Source organism: Salvelinus alpinus, chromosome 9 (assembly GCF_045679555.1).
Source record: "Salvelinus alpinus chromosome 9, SLU_Salpinus.1, whole genome shotgun sequence".
Taxonomy (NCBI): domain Eukaryota; kingdom Metazoa; phylum Chordata; class Actinopteri; order Salmoniformes; family Salmonidae; genus Salvelinus; species Salvelinus alpinus.
This window is the reverse complement of record NC_092094.1, coordinates 77,390,155-77,404,670: the sequence shown is the minus strand read 5'-3', so window position 1 is coordinate 77,404,670 and position 14,516 is coordinate 77,390,155. Positions and strand designations below refer to the sequence as shown.

Sequence of the window (14,516 nt, the reverse complement as noted above, 5' to 3'; positions counted from 1 at the left end):
CACGCTAACAAATTATTAGCCGATGATGGATAGGTTAACACGCTTACTTACTCATGCCTCAATGCTAGCTGATAAGATATGCACCATATAGGTGTCATATATACCTGATATACGCAGTGCCCGTATATGTGTGCGCCGTTACGGTGGGTGGTGACTGTCACAGTGTTAAGGGCTGGTGTTTTATGGACATTGTCTATCTATAGATCAGCAATGATTAAGTGGTTCAACTGGTTCACTAATGTGGTCCGTAGGGTAGCTCAGTGGTGGTGGTGGTGGTGTGTCGTAGGTCTGACCTAAGGAAAGGACATCTGGCTGGGGTCTCTATGCAATATTTTACCCTCCCATCCTCCATAAACTGTCTCTGTGGTGCTCTCATTGCCACAGCCACCCACAGACAAGGTTTTGTTTTGCCTCAGTGTATCTCAAAGAGCTGAGAGCAAAACAATAATATTCATGCATATTTTCCAATATCGGCATAATTTCTCTCTTTATCATTTGTTATGAATATATAATATATGTATATATATATATATATATCTGTGTGTTTGTCTTCTTTTTGGTCTTGATGCAATGGTGAGGGGGAGGAGGGGAAGGGTGCTTGTTTTGGGGTGTTGGGATGGTGGGTGGCGGGGTACAGGGGTACAGGGGTGGTACAGGGGTTCAAGGGTTGTGGTAGTGATTGCCATGGCTGCAGCTGGGGCTGAGTAATTGCCTGTCTTGGTGGGAGCGTGTTCTGGAGCTAAAGTCGAGTGCTTTCTTCCTGATGTATAGCTCATTTGGATTCCGCCAGCCTTCCGCCAGCCTTGGGGCTGTATTATTCATGCCTTGGCAGATAGCACTCACTAAAAGCATTGGAATGGAGCCAGGTAGTGGTGGGGCGACACAAGAACACTTCACCTAGCAGCCTGGCAGAGGGGAAGAGAGAGGGGGCGGGAGAGGGAGGGAGAGGGAAGGAGAGGGAGAAGTGTGTTGTTAGGAAAAGAGAGCGATTGAGAAAGAGTTAGAGGGAACGGTACAGAAATAGGATATGGAGAGAGAGAGAGAGAGAGAGAGAGAGAGAGAGAGGGCGAAAGACCTTAGAAAGGGATGAGAACAGGGTGTAGTGAACAAGCAGCCCTCAACCACTCCGCCCCCTCCAGCGCAGCCACCCCACTGCCCCCTCCAGCGCAGCCACCCCACTGCCCCCTCCAGCGCAGCCACCCCACTGCCCCCTCCAGCGCAGCCACCCCACTGCCCCCTCCAGCGCAGCCACCCCACTGCCCCCTCCAGCGCAGCCACCCCACTGCCTCCTCCAGCGCAGCCACCCCACTGCCCCCTCCAGCGCAGCCACCCCACTGCCCCCTCCAGCGCAGCCACCCCACTGCCCCCTCCAGCGCAGCCACCCCACTGCCCCCTCCAGCGCAGCCACCCCACTGCCTCCTTGTGCAAATACAGATAAGGTCACGTTAATCATAATGCCACCTCCCTTTGAAAAATTACCCTCCATACAATCAACCCCCCGCTGTGAGGTATCTGGCGCTGAAATGGACATTTCCATATTTAATTGGCAGCTTTATTTTCCAGTAAGAGAGGGAGCGGGTGAGTGTGAGGCAGAATGAATAGAGGTGAAGAATCAGCATACATGTAGGAGTGGCCAGTATGCTCTGTAGACTGGCTCTGTGGGCACTATTTTAGGGTTCCATATGTTTATGGTGATCATCTAAGTTAGTATATTTCATTCACTTGTTTTGTCTTTGTTTCGTGTAACCACTGCCATTATTGAATAGTCAACGGTGGAGTCAGCCTCCCTTGGTTTTCAGTCAACGACAGCACCGTTTTTCCTTCAGCATGTTGTTCGTAATAAGCAAGTCTTTTTTATATATATTAAACAACAACATAAGACACCTTCAAACACATTTCAAAACCTCGCCCCTCTAATATATTCTGCCACTCTCATCTATACCCCTTCTTCCCTTTCTTCCTCTGCCATTTGTTTATTTTTTCCCTTTGTGTTTTCCTCCTCTTTGTTTAGTGGTGTGTTATTATGACAGTCAGTCAGGCTAGCTCCAGTACCCAGCGCTGCTCTAGCCTAGCGTTAGCTAGCGTGTGGTAAACAGGTGGTGTTTACGCTTCCTGCCTCAGCCTGCCTGTTCCCCTCCCTCCCTCCCCCCTCCCGCTGGAAACACATCAAAGGGAATGAAAGATCATGTGTAGCGAGCCCAGCGCCGAGCAGCATGCCAGGGGGACCTGTGACGAGGAGCGAGGGGGCGCATGCCAGTCAGAGGCTTAGGGCCCTCAATCTCCTCTCCGGGCCGGGCACATCCTGACCTCCTACACACCCACACCCCCCAACTATCTCCCTTGCCCCCAGCCCCCTAGCCTGCCATCCCTCCGCACGGCTGCCAACTAAATTACATCAATGTCAAGAGCCCTCCCCTGTCTCTGCTGGGGAAATGTACCAGGCCCAGTAAACAAGCCAACAGAACAGTCACAGCAGCCAGGCACTAATGGCAGCAGACACTAAAGGCTGGGTGGGTGGAAGTAAAGCTGGATCTTAGGTAGAGAACTGTACACTAGTTATTTCAGATGGTGAGTATGGCACAGTTCCTGTACTATCATGGTGGGCCAGTGATATTTTAGGGCTTGTTCAGTTCACTCGTGTTTATTTGTGCTGCTAATCCTAAATGGGGAGGCTCTGGTGAATAGGTATGGCCATCTCTGTGCATGTCTGAACCCTATCTCAAACTAACTTTCAAAAACATTTTTGACATGATATGATTGCAGTATGAACTCCATTAATGTAACAAACCCAGTGTAGTTAATACAGATGGATAGAGTAGAGGGGGAGGGTAAACCTTCTCCAAGATGGCCGCAGGGCTCTGCAGCTTCTCTCTGTGTCTCTCCACATGTTGAAGTGATTGATTGAAGTAATTATGTGAGTGGAGAGGATCCTTACCTGGGTGATTCAGGAGTGAATTTAGCTGTGGAATGACAAATGGGTGCAATACAGTACATGAGTAGAACCACAAGCCTGATTAGTCCACCTCGTATAGAAATTAGACTCGAAATCATGCAAATTATCTTATTTATATCAACAGAGATGCATCTACCAAAGTAATTTCCTATGCTGACCACTCCCTCCATACAGTCTGTTTTACTGGTGTGTATAACCCTGTGGCGGTCTGTAGATGAACTAATGGATTCAGTGATGGTGATGGGCAGCTATAGCCTCTGGTCAGTCCCAGGGATGTGAATGTGTTAGACCCACTCTCCTCCTGGAGCCCTATTTCTCTATCCTCTCAGTGAGGCCATGATCACTGGGCCTGAGACCGACAGACAGACATGTCTGTGTCTGATGGGGGTCATATGGCTTAGAGGGGCCCTAGGAGAGGCTATGAGGCTACTGGTTGGGCTCCTGGGGTAGAGGATAAGGAGCTGAGGCTGAGTGGGGAGCACCCATAGGGCTGCTGGTAGACAGGCTACTGCCTCTCAGTGTCATTCTGTCAGGTTTTGATGGCAGGGCTGAGGCTGGGTCTGGGGCAATGGGCAGGGGTAAGGGCAGGGGTAAAGGCAAGGGTAGGTTGAAGGACAAGAGGCAATGACTGGTGCTGAAGAAGAGGCTAGGTAAGGGGCTGAGGCAGAGGAAGGCACTGGGGCTGCCTGTCAGGCTGACTTGATGATGGGAGCCGGGTATCTGCAGGGGTTTGATTCCTCTGGCTTTCTCTTCACTCCACTGCACCGGCTGTCTCCTGTTACAGCCCATAACGCTGCAGTGGAAGACACTAGGGACTTGGTGTTATTGATGTTTTACAATACCACCTCTGTAATGGCAGTGTTTACAAATGATACAATAGTGTGTGTGTTGTATTATTCAGATATCACATTGTATGAGCTCTAACTTACTGGGAAGGTTTTACTAGTGAAAGTGCCATGTTAAGAAGCAAGAGAACAGTTAGCCTGAACCACACAGCTTTTGTTCTTTTCTTTGGAGGGGAGAAGACTGTCGGGTCTCTCTCTCTTCTCTCTCATACACGTTGTTCCTCTCTCTCTCTCTCTCTCTCTCTCTCTCTCTCTCTCTCTCTCTCTCTCTCTCTCTCTCTCTCTCTCTCTCTCTCTCTCTCTCTCTCTCTCTCTCTCTCTCTCTCTCTCACACACACACTCGTTGTCCCTCTCCCTCACACTCGTTGTCCCTCTTGCTGTTTCTCTCTCTCTCTTCCCATCTCTCTCCCTCATTCCATCCCCCATCTCGCTCTCTATTTCTCTCTGACTAACTTCACGTCTGTGTGCGAGGATGGTAAATCCCTGTTGTATTTCTGGAGGATATCACCATGGAGACGGCGCTCTGCCACGCGTGCCTATAGATCCTGTTAGATAGGGGCACAGCGAGAGGTGCACGACACTCCTCCAAGAAGGGGAGAGACAGAGAGAGAGAGAGAGAGAGGTAGAAAGCAGACGGGGGATGGTTGAAAGACGAAGAGGGAGAGGTATGAGAGAGAGAGGTTTGAGAGAGAGAGAGAGAGAGAGAGAGAGAGAGAGAGAGAGAGTTAAAGCTATGTGAGTGCAGCAGCAGTCTCATCCCAGTGTCAGGGAGACAAATATCACATGATGCTAATGAGTGGCAAAATCTCGGCCCCTGCTGTGAACAGGCTTTAATATGACTGCTAATAAAGCTGCTGTGTAACACTGTCACATTCCTTCACACACTCACTGTCACCCACCTGGGATTACGCACACACAGACGCGCGTACAAACACGCACGCATGGAATCTGATCACGACTCCATTTTGCTCCTCCCTTCCTATAAGCAGAAACTCAAACAGGAAGTACCCGTGCTAAGGTCTATTCAACGCTCTGACCAATCGGAATCTATGCTTCAAGATTGTTATGATCACGCGAACTGGGATATGTTCCAGGTAGCCTCTGAGAATAATGGTGACTGAGTTCATTAGGAATTGTATAGGAGATGTTGTACCCACTGTGACTATTAAAACCTACTCAAAACAGAAACTGTAGATAGATGGCAGCATTTGCGCAAAACTGAAAGCGCGAACCACCGCATTTAACCATGGCAAGGTGACTGGGAATATGGTCGAATACAAACAGTGCAGTTCTTCCCTCCGTAAGGCAATCAAAAAGGCAAAACGTCAGTACAGAGACAAAGTGGATTCGCAATTCAACGGCTCAGACATGAGGCATATGTGGCAGGGACTACAGACAATCACGGACAACAAAGGGCAAACCAGACACCAATGTCTTGCTCAAGTACAAGCTAAACACCTTCTTCGCCTGCTTTGAGGATAACACAGTGCCACCGACGCGGCCCCCTACCAAGGATTTGGGGTCTCCTTCTCCGTGGCCGACGTGAGTAAGACATTTAAGCGTGTTAACCCTCGCAAGGCTGCCCGCCCAGACGGAATCCTTAGCTGCGTCCTCAGAGCATGCGTAGACCAGCTGGCTGGAGTGTTACAGACATATTCAATCTCTCGGTATCCCAGTCTGCTGTCCCCACTTGCTTCAAGGTGTCCACCATTTTCTATACCCAAGAAAGCAAAAGTAACTGAACTAAATGACTATCACCCCATAGCACTCACTTCTGTCATCATGAAGTGCTTTGAGAGGCTGGTTAAGGATCATATCACCTCCACCTTACCTGACACACTAGACTCACTTCAATTTGCTTACTGCCCCCAATAGATCCACAGACGATGCAATCGCCATCACACTGCACACTGCCCTATCCCATTTGTACAAGAAGAATACCTATGTAAGAATGCTGTTCATTGACTATAGTTCAGCATTCAACATAGTACCCTCCAAGCTCATCATTAAGCTCTGGGCCTTGGGTCTGAACCCTGCCCTGTGCAACTGGGTCCTGGACTTCCTGACGGGCCGCCCTCAGGTGTTGAAAGTAGGAAACAACACCTCCACTTCAATGATCCTCAACACTGGGGCCCCATAAGGGTGCGTGCTCAGCCCCCTCCTGTACTCCCTGTTCACCCATGACTGCGTGGCCACGCACTCCTCGAACTCAATCATCAAGTTTGCAGACGGCACAACAGTAGTAGGCCTGATTACCAACAATGATGAGACAGCCTACAGGGAGGAGGTGAGGGCCCTGGCAGAGTGGTGCCAGGAAAATAACGTCTCACTCAATGTCAACTAAACAAAGGAGGTGATCGTGGACTTCAGGAAACAGCAGAGGGAGCACGCCCCATCCACATCGATGGGACCACAGTGGAGAAAGTGTTCCTCGGCGTACACATCTGAAACGATCCACCCACACAGACAGTAAGCACAACAGCGCCTCTTCAACCTCAGGAGACTGAGGAAATTCGGCTTGGCCCCTAAAACCCTCACAACTTTTATAGATGCACAATTGAGAGCACCCTGTCGGGCTGTATCACCGCCTGGTATGGCAACTGCACCGCACGCAACCGCAGGGCACTCCAGAGGGTGGTGCGGTCTGCCCAATGCATCACAGGGCGCAAACTACCTGCCCTCCAGGACACCTACAGCACCCGAAGTCACAGGAAGGCCAAAAATATCATCAAGGACATCAACCTCACGAGCCACTGCCTGTTCACCCCGCTATCATCCAGAAGGCGAGGTCAGTACAGGTGCATCAAAGCTGGGACCGAGAGACTGATAAATAGCTTCTATCTCAAGGCCATCAGACTGTTAAATCGCCATCACTAGCCGGCTTCCACCCGGTTACTCAACCCTGCACCTTAGAGGCTGCTGCCCTATATACATAGACTTGGAATCACTGGCCACTTTAATAATGGAACACTAGTCACTTTAATAATGTTTAAATAATGTTTACATACTGCTTTACTCATCTCATATGTATATACTGTATTATATTCTACTCCGACATTGCTCGATCTAATATTTATATATTTCTTCATTTCATTATTTTACTTTAAGAGTTGTGTGTATTGTTGTGAAATGTTTTAGATACTACTGCAGTGTTCGATGATACTGCACTGTTGGAGCTAGGAAAACAAGCATTTCGCTACACCAGCAATAACATCTGCTAAATATGTGTATGTGACCAATACAATTTGATTTGAGTTGATTTGAAGTGCACACATGCACACACACAGACACGCACACACACACTCAAACACACACACACGCATTAGGGACGCTTATTCATGACTCTGAGCTCTCTTACCAGATTTAACATTCCAATTTGTCTCTCTTCAACATCGACAGAGTGTTTTTCTAACGTTATTTGACTGGCCACTTGTTCCACTTTAGTTAAATGCATTTCATCCAGTCTCATGTGGATTTGAGGATGCTCCCTCAAAATACAAGGGGAAAATAAGTGGCTTTCTTCTTACACAAGGGGATGTTTTCCTTTGATAGCTGCCTCTCATACCAAACACACTTCTACTCTGCTGCCTGGAGAAAAAAAGACAGAAATAAATAACTTTCTGTCCTCCTCTCCTGACACAATTCCAACAGTATATATTTATTTAAATGGCACGTAATCACCTGTGGAACGATAATTGCAGGACACAGTTAGAGGGCTGCAGTAGCAGGTCTGAGACAGTAGAGATGTGGCCAACGTCATGCTGTGAGAGAGCTGAGGAACGTGTGTGTGTGTGTGTGTGTGTGTGTGTGTGTGTGTGTGTGTGTGTGTGTGTGTGTGTGTGTGTGTGTGTGTGTGTGTGTGTGTGTGTGTGTGTGTGTGTGTGTGTGTGTGTGTGTGTGTGTGTGTGTGTGTGTGTGTGTGTGTGTGTGTGTGTGTGTGTGTGTGTGTGTGTGTGTGTGTGTGTGTGTAAGAGAGGGCTCCTGTTCTTCTTGTGCGTTAGTGATTGGCTTCCCTATGTCGGGGCAAACACACCTCTCACAGTCATAACAACCTCACAACTCAGGAGTAGGAGTAGGCTACAAGTCAAATCCTAGTTAATTTAGTTGTCAACACATTAATTACTGGGATAAAGAGGCATTTGGAGATCATTCATAAAGTTGTTGGTGAATAATAAAATGAACTCTTTCAGTAGGAGAGGATTTCAGGACCAACTGAGACATATTTGCAGTAGTAGTAGAACAGAACATTACGTAACAATGGAAACACTTGTGGTTTAATTGACCCCTTTTATGGGCCAGGTAAAAACTATATCTACAAATTTTTCTGATAAAAACAAGATCTAGTGATTTTAACCTCAATCCATTTGCTGAGTGTTTCAATACAATTAGCAGTACCGCAGAGATTGCGTATTGAAAAGTGATTCAGGTGAAAACACATGAAGGCCTGTCATGGAGTGAGCTGTAGCACATTAAGCACAGACACACAGCACCTCTATCAGGGTACTGCATTGCAAGGACTGCCTCATCGCTAAAACCCAGCTGGACAGACAGTGTGGTGAGCAATGGAAGATGAGCGGAGGGAGGGATGAACTTCAACAGCTCCCTCTGCCTCCCTGCCTCCCTCCCTCCCACTCACCTATCCCCCCCGCCAGGCTGGCTGCTTGGCAGTACGTATCCTGCTGGGATACGCCCTTGATTTATTTGGAGGGGCTCTGGACTGGGCCAGGATGAGTGGCATTTTAATGTGCTTTTGAGATGTTTGGTCACAAGCACTATTGATCAGAGTACTCAGTAACCCCCACTCTGCCCCCCTCCACACCTCAACCCCCACCCTGGAGAGAGGCGCCGGGCCTGCAGGAGACTACAGGGCTGTCAGGCAGGGAATGAGTTTTCGTGTGAGCTTAGATTAATGAAATGAGGCCCTGTGTGTGGGTGCAGGGGTCAGGCTATTAAGTAATCCCTGGGCCCGCTGAGATTGAGGCTGTCTGCCAGTTGGGCCCGACGCTGACTGAGTGATGGACACCCGCTCCTTTTGGGCTGTGGGGATAAAACATGTGTATGGGAAACATGTGTGTGTGGAGGGAGGGAGGGAGGTAGATCAGCAAGTCGGTGCGCCCTCACAATTCTAAGACAAGTGAACAGTGCTAAGAGGTCCACAGTGAACAGGCTGCAGTCAGCCAAAATACCCAGTTCTCCACCAATTTAAGAAATGATGCTTATGTATTAACAGCACCTCCCTGACCTCAAGTGGTGGAGGCTTCAGAGGGGTGCCACATCCGCTCTGAGATGCCCAAGACAGAACGCCTCCACCGGCCATAATAACTGCTGATATCAATTTACTACACGGCACCTTCAATTTAATGCTCTCTATTTGTTCACATTAGAACCTATTTTGGGCTGAGTGAGGAGGGAGAAAACCCACAGGCTTTTGTGAAGGGGAATCAGGGACATTTCACTGCTCAGTTGCCTCTGACTAAGCATGCCTGAAACCTGTCGGACTCTGTTAGCTATGCAAAGGGAAAGGATCGCTGCCGCTACTTCGCTAATGTGCATGACATGGGGAGCTAACTTTAGTAGAGAGGAGTATCAGCAACTCTTGGAGGAAAATTGAATTTAACAAAAGCTTCTTTCATTATTAGAAGTAGAAACCAATTGTTTTGGCTTTCACACCGACTCTGTTACCTACCAGCATAGAGCACTGATCTGCTTGGCACCTCAACCCCATTGTCTCACTGGTATCATTGGGACCCTGTCTGTGTTGGAATTTTTTGAAAGAGGGGTTGGGTGCCACGTGTTAACACTCATGCATATACACACGCACACATAAACACACACACAGAGACCTGTATCGCCCCCAGACTCCCCATGGTTTGATGAGGGAAACGGATTAGGCTCCTGTGATCAATAGTCTGGGCGAATACACAGATTATCAGATTATCAGATTAAAATGTGTCCCCTGCTGCCAAGGGGACCAGGAGAATACAGTTAAACCCAGGTGCCTCGGCAAGATTCAATTAATTATCTCTCTGATTATTCTGTTTTCCCAATGACGATCCTACAACAACGTACACAGCTGCAGTTGATACAGCAGAGTCAGACAATGTCAGCTCAATAAACAATTTATAACCCAGGAATGTGATTATTTGTTTTAATCTCTTTGTTTTTAAATCAGACTGGCCTCAGAACCATACGAAACATACTTTACGTATTTCTGATGTCTTCCAAGACGTATGATACCTACTAATGGTGTTGTTACTTTAGACAGAAATGAAAGTAGGGAGGTTGGTCGGGGAGTATTGGTTGGTGTAGTCCGTGACCATCTAGCAATCCAAAGGTTGCATGTTAAAGTCACGCCGGAGACAGCTGTAGAACTGGGCACAGAGGTCAGCTCAACGTCTAGTTTTGATTTACATTTGGTTGAGTTGTCAACTAGCGTTAATTCAACGTGAAAACATTTCACCATGTCATTGGAGTTACTGTTTTCACCAGTATGTGGTACGTTTTCACAACAACTTAGTACAAAATGCCAAACTGGTCACACTTCTTACGCAGCCAGTCTTTCATTCAAAATGTGTCATTGTGCATTCATTTGGATTGTAAACATCTCTCACCACACAACCATTGATTCAAAATAGAAGTTTATTGTGAAACGTAATGAGAACATTGGTTTAATCACCAAAACATAATTGATATATTTTCAATGTAGTAATTTTGACTACCAGTTAATCCAATAGTAAACAATGTAATATACTGTACATATTTCAAATCTCCCTTAGAAGTGCTGAAAGTAATATGCTACAGTACTGTAAATGACAGTTTTCACTTTAGGTAATACACTTACATTATCCAACACGATTTACCGAAAATCTATCATTTCCATAACATCTTTCCAATGTGTAATCAAAGGTGTGGTCAATGAAGACATCCTCTACAATTATTCATGCAATTATTTTTGTTGTTGTTGACATAATTGCAACATAGGTGTACTGTTTGTAGTCAAATGTAAGACATTAAATGAAACAAATGAACATTTAAAAAAAAGTGTAGCACACATTAGTTTGCATCAAGCCTGTCTTGAGCATTTGGCCATAAATTCTCATCCACATCACAGTGAATGTCTTCAGAAAAAACGTTTAGGCATGGCGAATCCAAGCTTGACATTGGTTTGCATTGATGTCGTCGCATGCCTCATCCATGGCCAGGAAGGTGGCAAGCTCATTGGGATGTCGATCGTACACCTTCCACACTGAAAAAAAAAATCCTCAATAGGGTTGAGGAAAGGAGAGTATGGGGGCAGGTATAGGGTCACGAATCGGGGACGGGCCCGAAACCATGCCCGAACCACCTCTGCTAGGTGGAACCTGACATTGTCCCACACAATGACATAGGTCAACTTCTTCACCTTGAAAGGCCTGCTCGATGTCAATGAGGAACACAATGAGGTGTGCAGCATTGTAGGATCCAAGTAAGGGCCTATATCCTACCACACCATACCATCTTCAGAGATGGCTGCGCACATGGAGATGTTTCCCGCACGTTGTACAGGCACTTGGACATCCTCCAGTTAGCCAATGAGTTTCCGCCCAGAGTTTTGGCCAGGTTGGAGCTCGCTTCATCAACAAAGAGATTCTTGTGATGGTTCACAGCAGCATCAAGCACCATCACCCTTCAAAAAAATATTTTGGGGAGTTATTTCTACAGTATAGTTACAATATGGTATTGTGAAGTAGCATGTGCATTAATAGTAACAGTAATACAGTATATACTGCTGTACCTGAACATACTCGGCCCGCAGTCGTTTCACCCGGTCGTTGTTTCTCTCAAAAGGCACCAGGTAAATGTGTTTCAAAGTTACCTGGTGCTTCTTCAAAAGGCTGGCGATTGTTGGTAGGCTGATGGATGCCACATTGCCAAAGGTGTCATTGTTCTCTTCAATGGCCTGTTTTATTTTGGACAGCCATACGTGGCGAAATGTTCTCATGATCGTATTGACAGTTGATCTTCAGATTGGGGTGAACTAATCTGGCAGCTTCTGCCATGGTCAGGCCTCTGTTCACCACATGGTCAGGCCAATGCTTACCACATGGTCAGGCCTCTGTTTACCACATGGTCAGGCCTCTGTTCACCACATGGTCAGGCCTCTGTTCACCACATGGTCAGGCCTCTGTTCACCACATGGTCAGGCCTCTGTTTACCACATGGTCAGGCCTCTGTTTACCACATGGTCAGGCCTCTGTTTACCACATGGTCAACGACGATGACCCGGACTTCATTAGACACAACAGTTCCCTGCCGTCTGCCTCTCTCTCTCTGATGTCCACTTCTTTGACGGGGCCCATGCCCACAAATTGACCTCTGACGGGCTCCTTGTCCGCGAGCTCTTTGATTTCTTCCTCTCCCTTGCTGTCTATCCTGCTCCATGTTGAAAGAAATTGCAAGTGTTCACACACACCCTTTTATATGGTGACCAATAGTGGTTACCACTATGTGAAACCAATTAGCAATAACGAGTAGTCATTATGTTGTCATTACGGTTATCATGTATCATACATGTAATTTAGATGTTTATACTTTACAAACATATGTTTTATTCCTGTAGTTCTCAAAATCCATTTATAGTAGACAAACCAGTTTAAAATCTATAGGTTTACCAAATGGTTAAGTGATTAACCGTTAAGCGCAGTTGGATTAAGTGATGGTCAAATGTATTTAAACTAATGAGAAAAGAATGATATGAAAAGTATTGTGAGCGTTGGAATGTGAAAGGCAATTACTTTATATGAAAGGTATTTCTAGATGAAACACTGATTAGGTTCGGTGAAAAAAGTTACTGTGTGATTTTGTGTGTCAATTGAAAATGTTCTTAACGTTTAGAAAAAAACTGCCTTTTTGATGATCTGTTTTGAATTTTGTTACTCTGAGTTGTGAAATTTTACAACATACTTTTGAAAATAGTACCACGCTGATATTTAAAAAATCTGTATGGTTAAAATACTAAATGCCCTTACGTTTCTTCCCAATTAGTTTCCCACGTCATCACATACATTTTTTGGGTTGAAATAATGTGGAAGAAAATTATATTCAACCAGTTTTTGCCCAGTGGACTTCCCCCAACCCTTATTCTTAACTTAATCCAATTTACCTATCTTCCCCATAATTATCCTTTGTTGTTATGGCACACAAGCAACCTGGTCTCAGAGAAAGACGTAGCATATGTCCACCAAAACATATGATAAGTTACATCATCCAATTTGTATGCTATTGTACGCCTGGGTAAGAAGTATCAAATCTAATTTTGTCACATGCGCCAAATACAGGTGTATTCCTTACTGTGAAATGCTTACAAGCCTTAACCAAAAATGCAGACTTTTAACAAAATAGTAAGTAACAAAATATTTGCAAAATGAAAACAATTACTATAATAATAAATATAAGTAACACAATAAATAACAATAACGAGGATATAGACAGGGGGTACCGGTATGAACTATATGTCCTATAATTAATATCATATTGTACAACACTATTCCATTAATAATGTATCTTAACGTTACGTAATATATTATATAAAATGTAGTCCACAGATCATATGAATCATATGAATTGCCGGAGACCACATTGTTCTCTTTATCTCAAGAAATTCCTCCTCTTGTAATTGTAAACCAAGCAAAGGAGAGCAATTAGAATGTAATTACACAATAGTGAATGATTATGGCCACGATTAGTGCTCTGTTCATAAAACGTTGATTTCACTTTCACTCTGGTGCCAAAAACAAAGCCCTTCAGCAGAGCAATGGGTTTATCTTAGATCTGTTCTGCAGCAAGAAAGCGTCACAACATTCAACACCTTGCGGCATTGTGCTGCAGTTGTGTTTTCTTGTGTTTTGTAATATACTCTCCAAAAGTGTTTTAATCTGTAAATAGCCAGCTGGGCAGTGTGCTGGACCAGTGACATAGTCAACACTAGAGCTAGTGTATTGTGTTAGCCACTAGCCAGCCACTAAGCCAGGTGATATGGAGTTTTGGGTCTGGTGGCTAAGCGCTAATGGCTCCTGTCTTATCTGTTCCCTGCAGTGTGTACGGCTGCCCCCTGGCCAAGAAGAGGAAAACACTGGACAGACAGCCTCTGGAAGCCCTGGAGGTGCTGGAACCCTTACTGGAACCGCTGGAGACAGACCCCAAGAGTAGACCCCTCATAACCCACATGGACAACTCCACTAGGGAGGAGAGCTACGAGACAGACGGAACAGTGGAGATGGATGATAGAGAGGAGGAGGTGGAGGAGGGAGTAGAGGATGGGGGAGATGAGGAAGAGGAGGTAGAGGAGGAGGAAGAGGAGGGATACTTGGAGGACAATGAGGAACAGATGGAGCAGGAAGAAGAAGATGTGGAGAGAGGGGAGGGAGAGGCGGAGGAGGTAGAGGTGGAACAAGAGGAAGAGGAGGGCGGAGTACCAGAGGAGGAAGAAGAGGAAGAGGAGTATGAGGAGGATTATGAGGAGCAGAGTCAAGGCCAAGGTGAGACGTCTTTATTTAACCCTTTGATACACCAAGACATATTAGAATGTTTTTTTTCAAAGTAATGTAAATGTCTGAGTTGCTATGGTCTACGTTGCCGAATGGTTAGTCTTAAATATACAGTATACTGTATATGCAGTATAGTAAGGCAATAAAGGCATGCAATGATACTTTTGTCTGCATACTGGGAATTGAAATGTG

The 14,516-nt window shown here is 46.0% G+C and overlaps 1 protein-coding gene across 9 annotated transcripts in view; it reads left to right on the top strand.

Annotated features, from left to right (window-relative positions):
- LOC139530662 (myelin transcription factor 1-like protein) overlaps positions 1–14,516 on the top strand; it is a 140,007-nt gene that overhangs the window by 69,885 nt on the left and 55,606 nt on the right. For all 9 annotated transcript variants that reach the window (XR_011666095.1, XR_011666096.1, XM_071327250.1 and 6 more), the window contains exon 6: positions 13,873–14,315. Coding sequence is in view for 7 of the 9 variants with exons in the window: in XM_071327250.1 (XP_071183351.1) it covers positions 13,873–14,315 (443 nt within the window). In the remaining 2 variants the exon portion in view is untranslated. The remainder of the gene's footprint in view (positions 1–13,872; positions 14,316–14,516) is intronic.